This window comes from Coenobita brevimanus, chromosome 84 (genome assembly GCF_032717465.1).
Source record: "Coenobita brevimanus isolate Jiangsu-jjx chromosome 84, ASM3271746v2, whole genome shotgun sequence".
Taxonomy (NCBI): domain Eukaryota; kingdom Metazoa; phylum Arthropoda; class Malacostraca; order Decapoda; family Coenobitidae; genus Coenobita; species Coenobita brevimanus.
In genome coordinates, this window is record NC_137037.1 from 16,396,180 (window position 1) to 16,417,548 (window position 21,369).

Sequence of the window (21,369 nt, forward strand, 5' to 3'; positions counted from 1 at the left end):
GTATGGCATGTAGGAGGACTGCTGGGCCTTGATAGCAGGCTGTGAAGCCTATGCCCAGAGTCGGACACACACAAAAAAAAAAAAAAAAAAAAAAAAAAAAGCAAGCGTTGCCGGGTCATCGACGACGACTTGAGGTTGGATCGCACTCTGGGCCACCACCGGGCGAGGATCCCTGACAAGAAGAGGCTCAGGTCAGCGTTACCAGATGCCAGTGACAGTATTATCGTACAGCCTTAGTCAAAGTTATCATATTTTGGCTCAAATTATCGTATTCAATTGCTAAACCTAATCTTCGCGATACAAAACTATTAGTACACTTAATTCTTGACAATCAACTTGTATTAATGTTATCTAACTAAAAAAAAAAAAAAAAATCTATTATCTTGGGATTACGTGTTTGTACTGTAAAGAACGTTAATGAACTTACTGTTGTAAGTGGCCCTTTTTCTACTCTATGTAGATGTCTGGAACATCATCTTGCTCCTCTCCAGCAAGAGCTGTACTAGGGTACAGCAATTTTGAATTCATATTACGCAACATAGCTCTTGATGGTGTGAGTGCTGTACAGTTGCTATTTTGGTTCCACTGCACACACTGCATAGCTAATAACATGTCTCCAACAGTGTCGGTTTTTAGCCTGTTTCTGTCTTTACTTTTCATCCTGTTAACGTCTGAGAATATTCGTTCACAGTCAGCATTGGAATGAGGTAATGAGAGTACTGCCAGAGCAAAATTTGCCACACACTCGTATTTCGGGACTCCCTCATCATCAACCACCGTTTTTACAGTTCCCCAGAACTTATCAGGGGAATTTTCTTTGATCATCCCCTTCTGTTGAGCCATACTTGTTACTTCTTCTGGTAGATTGTCCATGCCAAGCCTCCTCCACTCATCATCCAATTTCTGAAGGGTCAGGTCATCTTGCTCAATAATTCTTGGCAGACAGCTTGCAAGGGGAACAAGACTTTGTTCCCGAACTCCTTGATGCCCGACAACATTAGCTGGGTTTAGTATGCTCAGTCGTGACAAAATTGGATCTCCAAAGTCATACCTCTTCTTCACTTGCTTGGCAGCAGTGACAAGGAATGATCTACACCCGAGACGAAATTCTTTCATTCTTTCTCGGTCGTTGTACATTGCTACATTTTCCACTGTCTTCTTTAACACTGATGCCCCTAGGTATACTTGTTCAAGCAATAGAAATTCTCGTTCTTCATCTGGATCAACATCAGCCAGAGATCTTTTCATCACATAATCCCGGTTCATGTACATCAGCAGAATATCTTTGTATAGTTCACAGGCTTGTCCACGCAGTGAGTTATCACAACGCACTCACTTTGAAACAGTAGGTTAAATTGTGTAAATTTTTGCAACACTCAATCCAAGAAACAAAAATACAGTCTGCAGTAAGGATCATGTAACATCTCATATGCTTGTGCTACTGATGTTGCATTACACTTTTTATGGTGCTGGAAATGCAGATCAGTAAAGAACATCTGCAGAGGGCCCCACTGTTCAAGCATTCTTCTCACGACTGCAGCATATGAAAGCCAGCGGGTCCTGGAAAGTGTTAAAATGCGGTGCTTTTGTACACTAGCAAAATCCTGGAACTCTGAAAACTGAGCTAATCTCTTGGATGATAGTTTTAGGATGTTGTGACTAGCTGTTCAATACTATTGGGAAGCTCCTTACATGCCTCGGAGGCACATAAATGTGCCAAGTGACAAATGCACTTCATTAAAAATATTCCAGGACACACTTCTCTAAATCTGCTGCTAACGGAATTGTGCTGCCCCATCATTGTGCTGCAGCCATCAGATCCAAAACCAATAACATTACCAACAGGTACATTAAAATCACTCAGTGTATTCATAATTACAGAGAATATTCGTCTTCCTGTTGCACCCTCAACAGTTCCTTCTGGATCTTCAGCTGTAAATATCGGTACCAGACTACAAAATTTGCTTACTACTTCTCGTGAATCTGCAAATCGTACCACTACACACAAATTCTGAGAAGTTGAAATGTCCGTTGATTCATCAACCATAATGCTGAACTTTGTATTCCTTAGTTTTTCTGCTAATTCTTCCTGGTAACATTTTGCCATGACTTTCGTACAAACATTGTGGCGTTTGGTTCTTTTCATATGTAGGTCCTTTGCTATGGCAGAGTCAGGGAAACAGGCCTTCACTACATCACATAAATGGTCTGCAGCTAAAAATGATACATTATGTTCTACCATGAACGCTGTTAATTTTATTTCTGCAGCCCTTACTGCATCAGCTGTACTGTTCTTAACTTCACCACTTGCAAATGCCTCAGATATCTTTTTTGATGATGATGGTACTGACAGTTTTTTGTGTTTTACACTTTTTTCATGCAATTTAATTGGCGTTACTTGAGCTGATATTTCCACTCCACACACACGACACAATGCCTTCAAGGCACTTTTCTTTGAAGGCTGCAACCACGGAAACTGTTTTTCCCACGCACTTCTGTACTTTTGCTCACATCTCATTTTATTCTTCGATAAATCATCACTACGGGTCTTCTCTTCTGTGCCTTTTCTTTTATGTATTTTACTTTCAGACATGTTTTACGTTGAGGTAATGTGAAAGCTGTCAAAATTTTACACTCCTGGGTATAGTTGCTCACTCGTGGGCACACAAGGCGAGGGGAGTCAGGCTACTGGGAGGAGGCCAGCAGCCCGGGCAGGCCACTAAACTCACGCGAAGCGAACAGGTCCAACGCCCGCCAGCCGCCCGGGCAGGCCACTAAACTCACGCGAAGCGGACAGGTCCAAGTACCGTCCAACTTACGTTTTATGGGTGATGAACGGGTAATTTGATTACCACTACATCTCGAGTTAAAATTGTTAATGACTAGCGTTTTTATAAAAAAAAAAAAAAAGATTATTATTAGCCATATATTTTCACGTATTTATCGTATAATATCGCATTAAAATGAAGAATTATCGTATATCGTAGAGACGTTATTGTTTATCGTACCAAGCACTGATTTATCGTATTTATACGATAATTATCGTATATCTGGTAACGCTGGCTCAGGTGTGCTTTGTGCTTCAAGTTGGGGAGAAGGAAACATACAAGCAACATGTGTCCTGTATGTGATGTGCCGCATTGCATAGGTGATTGTTTCAACCGGTACCATACCGAGCGATACCTTCACTAGTGGAGCACACACACACATATATATTGTCTTTTACCTCAACACAAATGACAGGGAAATAAGTACAGTTTCAGTTTCAGTTGCTAGCAACTGGTTTAGTGTTCATGTGTGGTTTCTGAGAGGACTAAAAACAAAACAGAAGTAACAAAGCTGGGAATAGCGCCACTATTAGTAGCGGCGCTACATAACGCCGCTACTGTTTTAATAGGATGGTGGTAACGCCATTACTTTTTTTAGCCAGTAGCGGAACTGAGCACCGCCACTTTTTGGCTGTACTCACACGTTACAGCGCTCCTCGCTACTCACGCGACGAATACAGGTCCGGAGTCGGTGAGTACATACAGATATGCCGACGGTTTGGTTGTATTTATTAATGACGAAAAATAATACTTTCATCAGTTCTGTCAATTAATGATGTTTGTTCTACATTACATAAGTAATTTATTAACTATTATTTATCTGTAATGTGCAATAATTAGACAGGAATTTGCTAGTTAATTATCGATCATTTAAATTAACTGGCAGCATGGTGAGCAGCATGGGGACGGAGTGCGAGCCAGACTAGCCGGTCTCAGTTTATTCTGCCGTGGTCAGCAGACTGTGATTTTTCGAAATTTTGTTGCACTTCAATTCCTATTATGGAACCTGACCCCTGTACTGACCAGAATATTGAACTTGCAACTTGCGCCTTTGCTCCGCGCGCGCACACACACACACACACACCTCTAACTATCCCCGTCACCAACTCCCTCTCTCTCCCTCACTCTGAGACTACTTACTCACTACGTTATTATTTCGTAATAGTATGTTTTATTCAGTTTAGGTAATGGGAAAACATTGCTGTTGTATAAATAGCCTTTAAAAGAAAGCCCCAGTTCATTTTTACTTTCTTTATCGTATATATCTTAAATAGGTATCATTGACAATATAATAAATCTATATAATATGTATCAATGGTAGGCCACATTTTTTTGCCTTTTATTTACGTATGTTACTTTCAGTAGGTATACTAGGTAACAATGTACAAGAACATTTGTTACATTATACAGCAAATAGCTTTTTCCTGTACCTTCGGCTCTAAGCATCATTAAAGTGACACCGACATGTACTGTACGTTTTTTTTTTTTTTTTTTTCAATATAAAGTTATACTGACATTACTGGTACACAACATAGCCATTCAGACTGACTAATCTCAAAACAGTATATAGTGTACTGCTATATCACAGATTTTTGCTAACCTTTCCTTTGTCTACCTTTTTCTTATCTAAAGTAGCGGGAGCGGGAGCGCTGCTACATTTCGTATCAAGTAGCGAAGCCAGTAACGCCATTACTTTTTCGAGCTAGTAACGGGAATGGGAGCGCCGCTACTTTTAATTAATAGTGTTCCCAGCACTGAGAAGTAATTATATGAAATAGTTGTTGGTATAAAACCAAAGAAAGCGAAGCTAGCAAGCATAAAAGTGTTAGCGTGCCACGGGAAACTAGCGTAAGTGAGCGCGGCTGATGGCGGGTCAGCGCGCGGCAAAATACGATGTAGTTTTTTGCATTTTTCTCGAAAACTATGAGGTCTAGGATCACCGTTCTTTACTGAGAAGAAAGAGGATGAAATTGTGCATAGGATGATGAAATAAAAAAAAACATAAGGGTGCCACTGAAAGTCCTTCACAAACCCTCCCCGAATAACAAAGTTGTTTTCTGTCGAAAATGGGTTTTACTTTCTCGCTTATTACTCGAATACCATAGTTCGTATCAAACTGGGACCTGACCCATTCGAAAGCTAATAAAATTCTCTTTCGATTGATTGTATAACATGTAGAGATTGATTAGTAAACATTCGACTTGTGATGTTGGGAAGTGAAAGCTATGATCCCGAATATTTATTCCGAGCGCCCTAACACGTATAGTTTTTTTTTTTTTTTTTTTTTTTTGCTTATCGTGTAGAACAAACATCGGCGAATAGGAATATATGGGTTTTGTGGCAAAATAAATATGTTTGGGTGGTGAAAGTAAGCCGAAATTACACATTTTTGGAGCACGCGGCGGCCGGGGGGGGGGGAGAAAAGCCTGTGTCAAAGCCGGGAAAACTTAAAACTTATCCGCGCGCGAAAGGGTTAAATTTAGATTTGCTCATGAGTATTTTGAAGCACATATTATGAAGTGAAGAATACAGAAGTTCTTAAAACTGCATAGCTCAGGGTTTGCATGAGCAACAGAGTTTCCAATGGTATGTGAGTGCTAGGGTAAAGCGAGGCGCCATAGCATTCATCGCATGTGCAACGCTAAATTCTACAATCTCCTCTACTAACTTGCCGTGTCGACGAAACTGTAACGATAAAGACTTGGTTATTGATGAGATGTTAAAGACAGAAATGGGGTGTTTTCCCATGATGACTTCACCACCAAAACATAAAAAAACGTAAATATAAAATTATAGGCAGAATATCCGATATTTAATTGCTAGAGATGATGCCAAATAACACAGTGTTACGGCGGAAAATGTTCTTTATATTTATTTCGTAATTGAGGAGTTCACCAATTAGAGCCGAACACTCCTTTGGATAACTGTAGATTCCAATGGGTTCCTATGCATGCATGGGTGTTTTTAGTTGATAATAAAATTAATTGAATGAATGTATCTCATGCAGAAAGAATCTCGATTTTGTTTCACATGGGAGTAAAGTTATTAACTTCTGCTTAGCGTGAAGGTCGGGTCGGGCCGGGCCGTTCATTTCCAAACCTAATTGACAGTAAACATCACTCGCTCACTTCGCTAGCTCGCTCGTAATAATCCTTTATTTGCTCAGGGAATATGTACAGTACCTCGGATGAAGACAGCCACTTCACATCAGAATGAATATAACACATGAGCATTGGCGGGGTGAGCACGGCTGGATTAAGCATGTGGGAGGCCCGGGGCCCGCTTGGAAGGGAGGCCCCCTTTCCAACTCCCCCAATGGCATACACCACAGACTGGTAACCTAAATCCTAATATATAAATAGGAAACTTTTAGTTAGGAAATACTGAACGGGGACTATTCATCCAATATTTTTCATAGAATATGTTTAATGTTCCAGATACAGTTTTGAATATTAGAGATACCTTTCTCCGCACAGGTGGGTGCCTGTGCTCAACTTTCTGCTGCTCTGGTGGGAGGCCCCCTCTTGGTGGGTGGCCCAGGGCCCGGGCCCCTTGGGCCCCCCCCCCTTAATCCGGCGGTGGGGGTGAGAGCAATGCTAGTACTCGATTCCAGCCGGAGAAAAAGTATATAGACAATGGCGAGCCCTACGATCTGTATGTAAGTATTAGTGCCATTAGAACTCTCATGATTGTGCCAACACTGGTATTTTGCTCCAAATTACATCAAACTATCGTTTATTTATTTGTTTGAAAGACGAATGAATCATATGAACTGGGAGGTGCGACATGCAATTGTTGCTGTGTGTGTGTGTGTGTGTGTGTGTGTGTGTGTGTGTGTGTGAGAGAGAGAGAGAGAGAGAGAGAGAGAGAGAGAGAGAGAAATTCTCTCTAGCTTTTCCCTGTCCACCTCCATTAAGGAGGCTGTTTTTGCCCGCGTTTGTTTGTTTGCTTGTCTGTCTGTCTGTTAACAAGATTACTCACAAAGTTATGAACGGATTTTGATGAAATTTTGTGGAAGAGTGAGCCATGTGCCAAGAAAGATTTTTTCAAATTTTAGGGCGGATCGTGATCCGGATCCAAAGTATCCTGCACAATATCTCCAAACGTTTTTGATTAATTTCAATGAAATTTTGTGGAAAGGTTGGCCGTGGACCAAGAGAGAGTTTATCATTTTGGGGGGGCGGATCCGGATCCTATACCCACGGATCAGGATCCTTTTTAACTGCAGTGGCATTGGTGAGTTTTCTTTTTTTTTTTCCTCTCTCTATTTGCAGATGCCGTCATTCCTCATTTTTCTCTTTTCTAGATGAACATAAACATTTTGGAATGTTTTTCTTTTTGCTTTCGCATCGCTGCTTTATTTGCTTTCATTTGTCTGGCGACCTTAACTTATGTATTTCCAAAATCCATTTGTTTACCTTTCGTACCCCTGTTAATATGAGTTTTGGCTGGTATTTCTGATCCTTCTTTAATTCCCTTTTGTACCCCCTGTTAATATGAGCTTTGGCAGGTATTTCTGATCTTTCTTTAATTCCCTTTCGTACCCCAGTTGTTTTGAGGTTTGGCTGGTATTTCCGAATTTTCTTTAACTGCCCGTCCTACCCCTGTTAATATGAGCTCTGGCTGGTATTTCTGATTTGCCTTTAATTGCCTTTTGTGTCTTGTTTTACCTCCCATTCCTTTGCATACCCATATTCATGTGACGTTTGAAGAGGTATTTTTATCAATATTATTGTTTTCATTTCTTGCATAATTATTTTTTTCTTACGATTATTCTGCTTTGTAAGCTTATTCTTTTCTCCATTGTTCTTCTTGCAAGTTTTAAAGTTCTTATCTGCTTATTTGCCGTTTTATTACATCTGTTCCTATATATCTGATCGTCTTTCTCCCTTCCTTTATTTTCATACCAAAGTCTGTTGAAGTTTCGTCTTTAGTTCTTATTTTCCTTCTTTACTTCTTTTCACTGACAAATTTTCCGTCCTTCATATTATGGTCCGTAATTATTATGCAGCCATTTCCTTTTATTCCAGCCTTCGTTTTCCTCCGAGTTTTTAGTCAAGACATCTGCACCAATCACGTTCTACATCTCTGCTGTACTACTGTTCTTGACCCGGATCCATGAATAAGTTTAAAATCAATATCCTCCTCGTTTCTCAGACTATGATTTGTGAAAAGCAAGGTATCTGAAGTTTATACTCTCTTCTTTCTTCCCCTCCTAATAAATAAAAAACGAAATAACTAACCACGTAGATAAATACATAAATAATATGAAACGCCGAGAACTTGGGCCCTCAGCTGTTGACTTATAGCGTCGCTTGGTATGCCTCCACACAAACCTTGGCCACGGACTCACCAGAAAGCCTCCATGACAAGGTTCATTGTGGGATGAAATGAGACTAAAGATAAACTAAGTCGACCCCATTATGACCTTGACCTTTGACCCTTGACCTAGCTGACCTAATCAGTTCAACATCTTGTACCTCATCTCTGACGAAAGTTTGGCAGAAATCCATTGATGGGTTCAGGAGACATCGCTCTAACAATAGTGTTCCGGATGTACGGACCAACGCATGCGCGGGAAGAGTGAACATTCACAATCCCTCCTCCACCAGACATGGACGGAGACATTAAAAAAAATAATAATAATAATAAAATAATTTCCCTCACGTTCCAAAAACCTGATTCTGCCGAAATAACATCATATGGAATAGATATTTGGGAAAATTCTGCGCCCTCTTTGTTTCTCCTGCCAATACAATAAAAAATCATTCCATAATCCTCCTCTTCCTCCACCTCCTCCTCCTCCTTCCAATCGCTGATTCCTTTTCCCATCTCAAGCCAATTTACCACTCAGATCATAATCACTGCTCCACTGTTTGCGCACGTTTCAGCCGCTGTTTCTTATTATTTTCCAGTTTCACGATCTCTCCCTCTCTTCAATTTTTTTAAATTTATAAAATTCCTCCTCCTCCATTTTCTCCTTTTTTGTTTTCCTTTTTCTTTTCCCTTTTAGTTTTTCCTCCTCTTCCGCCTCCTTCTCTCCCTCCTTCTCCTCATCCTTCTTCTTCTTCTTCTTCTTCGTCTTCGTCTTCCTCTTCTTCTTCTTCTCCTTCCTCTTCGTCTTCTTTTTCATTTTTCCTTTCCTTTTTTTCTTTTTTCTTCTTTTGTTCCTCCTCCCCTCCTCCTTCATCTTCATTTTCATCTTCATCTTCATCTTCTTCTTCTTCTTCATCATCATCATCATCATCATCATCATCATCATCATCATCATCATCATCATCATCTTCTTCTTCTTCTTCTTCTTCTTCTTCTTCTTCTTCTTCTTCTTCTCCTCCTCCTCCTCCTCCTCCTCCTCCTCCTCTTTTTCTTCTTCTTCTTTTCCCAAGTCGTCTTCACTGCGTCCCTGTCATCGTGAATTTCCACAGTTTACCATTATGACATTTCTCATGCGTTTCCCCTCCAATTCTTCTCCTTTTTCTTCTCCAGTTTCTCTTTTTCGTATTATTTTCTGTATTTTTTTTATTTTCCTTTTTCATTTTCTCTGCGTTGGTCTCCACTCCCCCCCCCCCATATCTCCTCCTTATTCTTCTCCCCCTCCACTTCTTCCTCCCGAACTCCTTTCTGTTCTCGATTTTCTGTTCCTCATTTTCTCCTAAATTTCAACTCTCTCTCTCTCTCTCTCTCTCTCTCTCTCTCTCTCTCTCTCTCTCTCTCTCTCTCTCTCTTTTTGTTTGCTATCCACACTCTGGCGTTTGTTCCTCCTCTCCTCCTCAGAGATTATTACCCCAACCCACAGACTTCCCTGCTTACTGTTTTCTCAGAATCTTTCTCACACTAAGTTTAAATAAAACTGTTTTTGCTTTACATGTTTTTCTCTTTTCCTTCTCATCCAGATTAACCCGCCGCGTCCTGACCGATTTTTCACTGCAGACCCCTCCCCCCCCCATCCCGGCAGATTTTCGGAAAAAAAATTTGGGGGCTAAATCCTCCACTTTTTATGAGAAACACTGGAAAATGCCCCCAAAAGTGCTCACTTGAGCTTAGAAGTGGTCTAAACAGGTGACCCTTTAAACACCTGGAAATGTGTTCTCTGGAGCTATGCTGCGGCTGTCGTGTTTTCTATGTAGCAGTAACTATTGTAAACCACTCAGAATAGGTAGATATTTGTTCATTTGGTACGAATTTATATGTAGTACAAGAATATATTGGTTTTCACACAATAATATAGGTGATATAAGCATTGTTTCACTCACTCAACACATCAACATACCGCACCTTCCTTGGCGGTTACCTCCTCATCACTTCTGCTTGTTTCTTCCTCTGGTCCCACGTAATCTTTGTCCTCCACATCGTCATCGACTGGGTAATCACTCTTGCCTTGACCTTCGTACCGTGGTGCGACATGTCTATACTGGCCAGGTTGCTGGTAACAGGTTAGTTGCCGAGACAATGGCATGCGGGGGGGAGGGGGAGGTCACGTGGGGTAAGGCAGTCCCCGACTGGCAACGGTTAGAGGAAGGTGTCCTGTGTATACCTACCAAAAATCACGCGTGAAATTCGAAAAATGTGCAAATGACGAACTTCGCAACTGATAAACATATGGATACGTCAACCGGTGTCACTGTGACAAAACATGGTGATGTATCCAAACATCATCGGGACGCAGCAGGTTAATCCAATAACTGACGGAACAACTCGGGTATTAAAATTTAACTACCGTCATACCTATACGATTTAATTCTAATGAATCGAAGGAGCAGTATTTTGTTAATCCTGAAATCATTTATCCTGTCATGTTCTGGACGATTCTTGTATTCATCTGCAAGTAACATTAGACCATTTTATTAGATTTTCAATGAACACTGGAGCCAAAGAACTACTGAAGCCATCTGAACATGGACCACGTGGACTGCACACAGAAGTTGCCCTTCTCTTGCAGTCCACCATTATCCTTTTGGGGAGTGGGATAAAAGCTGATGGATGTTCGTATAACTGGTGTCCGTCTGTAGAGTTGGGCAGCGAGGCGGCTGGCCGGGTGTAGAAATTTCGTTTCCAGGCTAGAACTCAGTATTTACAACAGAGTCATGAAAATTCACATAGGTATATGTCTTATAGTGAACTGGTGCCTTTTGATAGGTAGAATGCTGTGTCTTGAGTATTTATATTTTAATAATGAAAAGGTAAAAAAAAAATTTTTTCCAGAGCTTTCAATACGACCTGCTTATTTGAAGGGCTCATGTTATATGTCATCAAGGCGTTCTCCTTACGCCCATCTTTAAAAGAAAAGATGGGGCGGGGGTAAGGGCTGCTATGCGCTTTGTTAGGTGTGCATGGAGGTGGGGGGTATGTGCTTGGCCAGATGGAGGGTTGAAACGGCGTAGCATTGCCACATGTTTGTATATGCAATGTTTCTAGATTTAAAAAAAAAAAATCAGTGGTAAGTCAAAGTTTACATATTTTTTTCACACACACACACACACACACACACACACACACACACACACACACACACACACACACACACACACACACACACACACGCAATAAAAAACTTTCCCACATTCCCACGCCTCCCTAACTGCTTCAACCACCCTTATCCTCAGGACTTTCTCCTATGCTTGTACCTCCCACACCCTTTCTCATTCTTTTCCCCCACTCACTCACCCGCAAACTCCCTCCCACACTGTTTCATGCCTTCCAACACAATCTCTCACTGTCACACATCTTCCAACACTATCCCTTACTGTCTCACGCCTTCCAACACTCTCCTCCACTCTCGCGCCTTCCAACATTCTCCCTTATTGTCTCACGCCCTCCCACAACCTCACCTTTCCCCCCCCCCTTCCCCTCATTCTCACACTCCCTCACACATCCTTCAATGTTGTCTCTCAGTATCCCACGCCCTCCCACACACTCCCTTACTATTCTCACTCCCACATACGCCCTCCCGCATATTCCTTCACTATCCTTCACCGCGTCACACCTTTCTCCACCTTCCCATACCTTCCCTCACCATCTCACACACTCCCATTCCCTTCCAATTCCAAGAGGTCAAGGGAAGCGGCAATTAAAAAATGATAAAAATTATAAAAATTCGTAGTGCAGTTTAAACAAAACTGTTTCCCTGATGTCAACCCCCAATTTGTTTCTTTCTAATTAATGAAATCATTTAGTATTGTAAAATATGTTCTTTGTTATAACATACTTTTCCTGATTTCTTATAAGTCGAAGTAAAGATGAATTCACAGATCCTTGGTACAGTAAGTGATCATTGTGTACGATACAACAACTGATACAAGTTAAACAGGTCAGCATGAATCCATCTGAATGAACTGCGACAACCTCGTGATCCAATGACATATATATTATTCACCTTCTGATGACTGAAAACTTTTGAATCTTAGGCTAAGTTATGTAACCTTCATAACCCCTTTGCTGCTGCAATGATCTGTTAGGCTAAAAAATAACGACTGTTAGCGAGAACAACAGAAAAAAAATTTTCCCGAGATAAATATATCAATCATTCTCTCATTATCTACAACGGCTAACAGTTGACACCTCTGCATCAGTGAGTCAGTTGTACACGATATACAGATGAAGGAATCTGAGGGGTAAATGAGGGAAAGTGGCTTATGTTGCAAGATTAGGTAAAGCTTAAACGAAAGATGGTGAGCTAGATAGCCATAAGCAAATATACCGGTATCTCTTTTGATCTCTTTGCTCTTATGAAGTTACTGCATGCATCTCAATCCGATCACGGTGGACACGCAACACCCTTCTAGCCGAACACACTCTATGCTTTTCTATCCAACTCCCTAATGCAAGAGTTAACCGTTACTCTCAGTCTCACATATGTTTAACAAGTCAGCTCTGGAACTGTTGAATCAGTTTGTCATTCCCACTGCCTACGACCTCCAGCCTGTCAGCCAGTTGAGTACCACAACGCATATTTTGTTTATTTTTCCTATCGTCAGAGGACTGTCTTCACCTTTAAACAGATTTTTTGAACTGGAAAGGTTAAAATTATTCTTCCTTAGACCCTGTGGTATGAACTTTTATTTTTTTTTTTTTTTTTAGTAAAGCCAGCCGAGAGGGGCAGGAATAAATCACATCAGTCTAGCAACGGACAATAAAAACAACTCAAGTTAGCTTGAGACAAAGTATATAAATTAATAAAATAAACAAATAGATAGATTATCAAACTGAATAAAGCAGAAATACGGACCTGACCCTCCAGCATTACAGAGACAGATGGCTGGGTAAACAGATGGATACACAGAGAGACCCTTATTTGTTTTGAAATGTTTGCTCTTCATGACTCTCTGCCTGCAACTCTAGCCCATTGCATTAGGCACGCACCACCACTATCAACCTGCAGACTCTCACCACTTTCGTGTACATCCTTAATGCAAAAGTTAACTGGTACCCTTACTTTCCATGTATGCAGCTAGGCAACTATGGGTGTGTGTGTGTGTGTGTGTGTGTGTGTGTGTGTGTGTGTGTGTGTGTGTGTGTGTGTGTGTGTACACAGTACATGTACGGGTGAGTGTGCATAGGTGCATAAATATGGAAATGAATTTATGTAGTGTGTTCATACGGAAATCTGGGCCAATATGTTTTTTTATTGCAGCAAAGCATGCAGACCGTGCTAGGGCTAATAGACAATAGTAACTACACTCTTATCATTCCTTGCAATTTATTATCTATAATTATCTGTCATCATGATATTTTGTGTGCTAGTGCTTGACTGCAAAATTATTCTGGAGTAACTAATGTTTGCAAATACCATTATCTTTGTTTCCATACCGTTATTGAACCCACAATTACCAGTTCTACCAAAACGTCGAAAAGTTCTCATATTCTCGTGTGTCGAGATTTCCGATAATTTCGCTCCGCCGCGTCCTGCTTGATTGCCAAAATTTTTGTTTGGTATTTTTGACACACCCTGGAGTCGTTCCGACCTAATAAAAAAAAAATTATGTCGATATCTGTTACCGGTCTCGTGAAAGAAGCGTACATACACAAAGAAAGACACACACATACAGAGCTTGACTATTATTTGGATCTCTCTCTCTCTCTCTCTCTCTCTCTCTCTCTCTCTCTCTCTCTCTCTCTCTCATACCTTTCCTTTTTCCCCCATTCCTCGTTTGCCGCTCTGAGAATTATCTCCCTTTCCTATATTCGCATCTTTTCTCCTATCCTCCATTTTCTCTGTTCTTGTTCTTGCATATTTTCCCGTTCTTTTTTTTCCTTTTCTGTTTCATTTCTTCTGTCCCTTCTCTCTCTTCTTCTATTCCTTCTCTCTTATTATAATGTTTTCTTCACTTCTCTCTCATATTCCCTTTCCATCCTTCTCCTCCTTTACCCACATTTTTATTTTATTTCTGTCTGTCCTTCCTCTCCCTGCGTCTTTCTTTTATGTTTCTCTCTTTATTCTTTTCACTCCAATTCGCTCTCTTCTAATTCGCCGAGGTGGTATACTGGTTGGCATAGCTTACTGCCATGGTTCCGACCCTATACCTCCAGGGTTCGTGCCACTTGACTCAGGTGTGCTTTCACCCATTATGGGTTGGTAGATACAATGACTACCTAAGGCGGGTAACAGTTACCCGCCTTAGGTACTGTATAATGCAGTGGACCTTGTATCCCAGGACAGTGAGTGAATAACTCGCCACATGACATAAGCTACAAAGATGAGTACCGGAGCTAAGCGCGTCATGGCAGCTTTCCACCACATTTACCTCTCTTTATTCACTCATTACCCCTCCCGCCATCTACAATTCTTCTCCTTTGTCTTCTCTCCTCTTCTTTTTCACTCCTCTCCCCTCCTTCACTTAATCTTTTTTTTTTTTTTTTTTCTGCACCGTCTCTCCTCTATCTCAGTTATCTTTGCTCTCCTGCCACATTTATATTTCCCACCACTTTTTTTTTTTTTTCACTTCCCCTCTCTTTCCCGCACTCCCTTCGCTTTTCTCCTTCTACATCTCTCTCTCTCTCTCTCTCTCTCTCTCTCTCTCTCGGCATGACTTATATCACACTTTTCTTTCCTTTCCGTATCTCTCACGTATATCATTTTTATGTTGTCACCTGTGACCAAGTTTTTTCCGGGTAGTGATATGGGTTTAGTGTAGGTAGGATGTTTTTAGAGTCGTCTCTGATTTAAGGCGGGAAAAATACGAAAGAAAAGAAGAGAAAAGAAAAAATGAAAGAGAATTGGAAGAAGAAGGAAGAATACAAATAGAAAGAACGAACACTAATAAAATAACAAGTAAAACGAACAAAAGATGAGAAAAGATAACAAAAATAATTAGTTTTCTACGATAAGAAAAACAAAGGAAGACAGAAGAAAACAAGAAATGGAAAAAGATGTGAAAAAAAAAATACAACGAGTTACGGAAGAAAAAGGAAGAAGGAAAAGACAACAAAGGAATCAGAAAACAAACAAAGGAAGAGAAAAATGAGAAGAGACCAATCTAAAACTGGAAGGATAAAGGATAAGATAAAAGGATAGAAAATCGAAGAAAGCAAGAGAAGAATGGAACAGCACTCAGTGTACGAAATAATAGCCATTGCAGCATTCCATACCTTCTTTAAACTCTAGAGGGGTCTTACCTGTTTCTCCTAGTACGTGGCAAGGAGGGTGGAGGCATAATCAATAACAGACCTTACACATGCAGTATATACTGTAATGTCTTCAGTACCCTGCCACTGGCTCCATGTGTAACTGGTAGCAAGAGCTCTCACTGGTGTTGGGTAAGATTTTTACATGTTCTTGACAGTGTCAGTGAGATCACCAGTATTCAGCCTCGGGTATTTATATTCCTGTACATTTTCTAGCTGCTTTTGACAAGTGTAGTCCATGTTCACCAAGCTTCCCGACCACCCTGGTCTTTTAGCTGAGATGATAAGGCGGTTGGTGGGGAAAGGGTCTTGACAGAAAATAGGGAAGGTGAGGTAAGGCGTCATAAACGACAATGTGCAAATGTTTTATACATTAATTTCATTGCTCGTTTACTGAACCAGGTGTTCCCCAAGCTGAATAAAATTGCCTTGGGGCAATAAGAGTAAACTAAAAATACGTCATCTGACTGAAGGGGTTAAAGATGATGATGGAGAGTGGCTGTAAGATGTTTGGTGGCGCTGGGGAGACTGGGTTGCTGTGGAGCGCAATGTGAGTGGCGAATATTTTTATGTCGCTCGTCTCTGGGTGGAGTCTGGGTCAACGTCACTGAATGATGATGAGGTTTTGGGGGGGAGTGAGGGAGGACAGGGGATGTGTGACTGAGAATGCGAGATGAGACTGGAGGAAAAAGAAAAGCATGAGTGAGGGAAGTTGAAATGCAGAAAGAAGGACCCCACCAAAATATGAGGAGATTAAATAGGACGAGAGGTATTGGATGACAGGAAGGAACAAGTCAAGAGTGTGAGCAGTGAAAACAATTTTCTAAGAGGAGTATGCAGAGCTACTTGGATAGACAAAACGACAAAAGAGGAGGTAATGGAGTGTTGTAGGGATAATGTGGACATCATTGAAAGTGCTTAGATAAATACTTTGGGATGGTTTGGCCATGTGGAGAGGATGCAGAATGAGAGACTGACAAGAAGAGTGCATACGGCTTCAGTGGACGGGGAGAGAAAGTGGAGGACACCAACGATGATATGGAGGGATGGAGGAGAGAGGCATATGAGAGAGGGGTATCTGAGTTGGAGGGAGAGCAGCGGAAAGACAAAAGACAGAGCGACTTGGAGGCAAATTGTCTGTGGCCACCCCATCCGGTATGAAGGAGTCCAGCAATAGATAGATAGACAGAAAATCATAGAAGCCTGAGGAATGATGCTTGTGCCGTAAGCCCTCTCATTGTCTGGATAAGTCTGGTATTCTACTTCATCTAACAGAATTTTTTTATATTCAGTTGAGAGTATCTCTCTCTCTCTCTCTCTCTCTCTCTCTCTCTCTCTCTCACACACACACACACACACACACACACACACACACAGACTTTTACATGCATTTAATTATCAAACAAGGCGGCTGCTGTAATCTGAACCCCAACCCCCACCGGGCAGATTTAATTACATATAGGACGAAAACTGAAAACTCGATAAGACTTGCTGCCTGTTGTGTGTGTGTGTGTGTGTGTGTGTGTGTGTGTGTGTGTGTGTGTGTGTGTGTGTGTGTGTGTGTGTGTGTGTGTGTGTGTGTGTGTGTGTGTGTGTGTGTGTGTGTGTGTGTGTGTGTGTGTGTGTGTGTGTGTGTGTGTGTGTGTGTGTGTGTGTGTGTTTAGCTGTGGGGAGACCAGCATAGAAAGGGTTAGAAACTTTATAAAAACACATCAATATACACACAGATAATGATCGCTGTCTGTCTGTCTGTCTCTCTCTCTCTCTCTCTCTCTCTCTCTCTCTCTTTATATATATATATATACAGGCCCACCACCCACCAACATCCCCGCCCATCTCCCCTTACTTCCTTTGCCCACCACGTTCGTTTTTTCTCACTCTTTAGAGTGTGCGAGGAGTGGGAGAAAGTGCAACCTTTCTCCAGGGAAGAGAAAGGTAAAGGAGATTTCATGATGGAGCATGATCTAGCAATGGAGAACTTCCTGTTACAGTATATATTACAAGGTAACGTGGTACTGTTCCGGACGACTTTTTTGGGCAACATGTTACGTGCGTATGCTGTGAGCCTCTAGGTTTCTCAAAGGCATCTGTTGTGGAGTGGCAATGCACAGCTTTGGCGTCCTTCTTTGCCCCCTCCTGTGAAGGTTTCATAGCGCTACGTAGTTCATGGAGTTGAAACCAATTGTTTCAATGAGCCATGGGCCTTCCTTCTTTACGAGGCCGATATTAGACGGCCTTCCCTTTCCAAATACGAGTATGTCAATTTTTCAGCAAAGCAGGAAGGGGAATATATAACTGACTGAATTCTCTGGAAGTTATTCTTCATGCCTATCATCCTGCCACATAACTCTAAGACCTATGTTCCACTATCAGGAACTTTCCCACGCCACGCCATGATCATCATGTCTTCGTGTGTCGCCGCATGTCGTCATGAGTAACGTGGCGTGACTTAGGTGTGACGACGTGTCGTAGCAATTACTTGGAGATCGGATCCCGAAGACCAGCTATGACACACGATGTTATACCTAAGACAGGCAAAGTTATACCCAAGACACGCTACGACAACTTACGACACGCTACGTGGCGATGCCTTGGCGTGACTTGGGGTCAAAGTGATCGTTATTTTTGAACTGAGGGATGATCGTAGTGTGTCGTCAGGATAACGTGACGCTTCATTAGTGTGTCGTGGGATGTCGCAGAAATGTCTTTGTGTGTCTTAGCACTAACGTAACTGTGTCGTGAAGTGGCCGTTTAGGCCCACCGTTTGAAATATGATCGTGGCACTAAGATCATACCTCGAGGGTAAGATCGTGGTGATTGGGGCCGTTCTCGAAGATGAACTTGAATATGGGACACGGGCTTTATCGATTTGGTGCTGCGTCCATCTGGGATTTGCTGTCGGGTGGACTAGGTCAGAACCAGGCTGTTATTAACAAAGTCTGCGTTGCCTTCCATCCCATATGAGTGCGTGAGAATATCCCTTCCCACTGTCCTTACACTCCTTCGCTACCCCCCGTCTCCTTTCCACCAGGACCCTTTTAGTTATAATCTCTTTCTCTCTCCATCCCCGTCCCCTCCTTTTCTATCCTCACTCCCAGCTCATCCCCCATTTTTTATCCTCCCTTTTCCTTCCGTACCCTGTGTCCCTTCCTCTCAGTAGCCTCTCCCCCTCCCCTCACCTAACCTCCCTTCTTCCCATATACCCTCCTCAGATCCTCCGTCTCCTCCATCTCTCCTTCCCTTCCCCTTACTCCCTTTCCAATATACTCCTCCCATTCCTTTCCCTTCTTTGTTTACCTTTTCCACCCACCCGCTCCTCGTTCCTTCCTCTTCCGTTTCTGCGTTCTCCTCTCCTATATCTCTTTTGTCTCTTCTCCACCTTTCCACCTTCCTCTCCTCCTCCTACCCTATCCCTCCCTCCCCTTCTTCCCTTTTCGTCCCCTCAGCTCATCCTCCTTTTCCCTCCTTTCCATACCCTCTTTTCTCGTCCACCTCTCTTGTGCTTCCTTCGTTCCCTACCTCCGTTCCCTCTTCTCTTTATATCTTAACTTCTTTCTTTTCTTCCTAACCATCTCCTTTCCTTCCCTACCCTCAGTTCCTCTGATCACCCTCCCCTCTCCCGACGCTCTCACTCCACTTTCCCTTCTTTCAGTTCTCCCTTCCCTCCTCCTTTCTCCTTTTGTGTGACAGGCAACGGCCTCATCATTTTTCTATTTAACTTTCTGCCTCTTTTTTTTTTTTTTTTTTAATCCTTCAAGTGTCATACTCTAAAGGTATATTTTTTGTTTTCTCACTCAAGCATTGCAAAACTTGAAGGGCAGTACAATGAAATATTCGTGCGAAATTTCTGTGCCATGTCTGGGTTAGGCATACTTGAGTGAAATTGCGGACCAGTATAATGGAGTTTAGTCCTGCTTATTCGTGTTATGTGCCTCTCAACCTCCTTAAACTACCAGTAAATAAGCAAGTTCTAGTCAGTGTCCCCACCTCTCAATTATACGGAACATGAAATAGACTCTGCAAACATAATGACTAACTTTACATTAAAAAAAACATGGACGAGAAAATTAGACGAAGGAAGTTATGTAAAGACAATGGAAAGGAAGAAGGAGAATAAAAACGTAAGGTAAAAGGAGAGGGAGGAAAAAATGCAAAGAAAGATGATTAAAGTGGAAATGAGAGTATGACATCGATCCAGACGAAGAGAAAATATAGTAGACACGAGAGAACAAACTATAAGGACGTACCGCATTAAGGGTATGAAAGAACAAATTCATACATGAATAAGGTAGCGCCACACTTATGCGTGTGATCTGAGGAAAACTATTTTCTTCCATAACATCTTAAATCCTAGACTGTCATATGTTAAGCAGCCTTTTTCACACACACACACACACACACACACACACACACACACACACACACACACACACACACACACACACACACACACATGCATGTGCACTCGTTCGAGAAAGTAGCGGTGAAGAAAATGAGTTAAGTATTATGACACACGGAACAAAGAAAACTGGAAATTGAGGTTCTGTCCTCTCACACACAGACATCCTAGACAAGAAACGAATCAGATACCTCTTGTGTCCTTCGTAATCAGTAGGAAATGGCCGTAAATGTTGTAATATATATATACAGGTATTAACGGGCTTTCACTGCCACATGGACAAATCATTCCGGGTAGCATCTGACCCACAGTTCACCTGTACTTTCTCGAGCGAGCGTAGGCTACATATTTGACAACACCATAAGGAGTAGTGAAAGGGCTTTTCAGCATCATATCTTACGCCAAGACATTTTTTTTTAAATCTTGATTTTAAACTTTAAACAATCGTCCGGAGAATGCAAGGATATAAAATAAAGCACGTCACTGAGTAGACGGGAAAAGTCATCAACAAAGGAATTTCCTGACAGTTGAGAATTCAGCCTAGACAGATGTACCATTTTTTACTGAAAGTCTGTATTTCCATCACCCAATCTATTACTGGCCCGTCAGGAGAGTACGAACCCGGGTCTTGCCTACTTAGTCCAAACATTTAAGGAGAGAGAAAACAGTTGTTCGGCCTGAAGGCTATTATGTAAGCAAACAAATTGATGTAAGCCTATATGACCTACATCCAACTGGATCGCTTTTATGCAATAAATCCCCAAATAGTCATTTAGTTTTAGTCACTACCCTGCGCACTATATGGTTTCCCAAACCAGTCACCCGACACTCAGTATAGAAGACAGCACTACATCAAGAAAATGGATGGCGGTCTCCCCAACCACTTTAACCTCGTGACATTTAGTACAGGTTACTTGATACACCCTGAATACGGCCTCTTAAACTTCACTAGATTCTTTCCTAACTCACCTTTACCTGCGACACCCTGAATACAGCCTCCTAAACATCACTAGATTCTTTCCTAACTCACCTTTACCTGCGACACCCTGAATACAGCCTCCTAAACATCACTAGATTCTTTCCTAACTCACCTTTACCTGCGACACCCTGAATACAGCCTCCTAAACATCACTAGATTCTTTCCTAACTCACCTTTACCTGCGACACCCTGAATACAGCCTCCTACGCAACACATGACTATCCTAACTCACCTGACACTCCCTGAATACAGCCTCCTAATCAACATAAGACTCTTCCTTACTCATCTGTACACCCTGAACAGAGCCTCCTAAGCAACGAAAGACTCATTCCTTACTCACCTGAGACATCCTGAATACAGCCTCCTCAGCAATGAAAGACTCTTTCCTAACTTATCCGAGACACTTTGAGCACAGCCTCCTAAGCAATATAAGACTCTTTACAAACTCACCTTTCCTTCTGGGAACTCAGCCAGGACCAAATCGATCGGCGCACCTGAAAAGATCAAACTAAAATTAGAAACAAGGAGCACTCAGAAAGTGC

The 21,369-nt window shown here is 41.8% G+C and overlaps 1 protein-coding gene across 1 annotated transcript; it reads right to left on the minus strand.

Annotated features, from left to right (window-relative positions):
* Nucleotides 1-447: 447 nt before the first annotated feature.
* LOC145410070 (uncharacterized) lies at nt 448-2,593 on the minus strand. Its single transcript, XM_080280282.1, has 2 exons — nt 1,997-2,593; nt 448-903 (listed from the first exon to the last, which is right to left on the minus strand). The coding sequence occupies exons 1-2, from the start codon at nt 2,591-2,593 to the stop codon at nt 448-450; spliced, it is 1,053 nt and encodes a 350-aa protein (XP_080136408.1).
* Nucleotides 2,594-21,369: the final 18,776 nt, after the last annotated feature.

What these genes read in the sequence shown, in the direction of transcription:
- LOC145410070 (XM_080280282.1), bottom strand. Translation starts at nt 2,593, where the DNA reads ATGTCTGAAAGTAAAATACATAAAAGAAAAGGCACAGAAGAGAAGACC. An exon ending in CTCAGAATTTGTGTGTAGTG is followed by an intron (nt 904 to 1,996) that starts GTACGATTTGCA and finishes CTGACCCTTCAG; the next exon opens with AAATTGGATGATGAGTGGAG.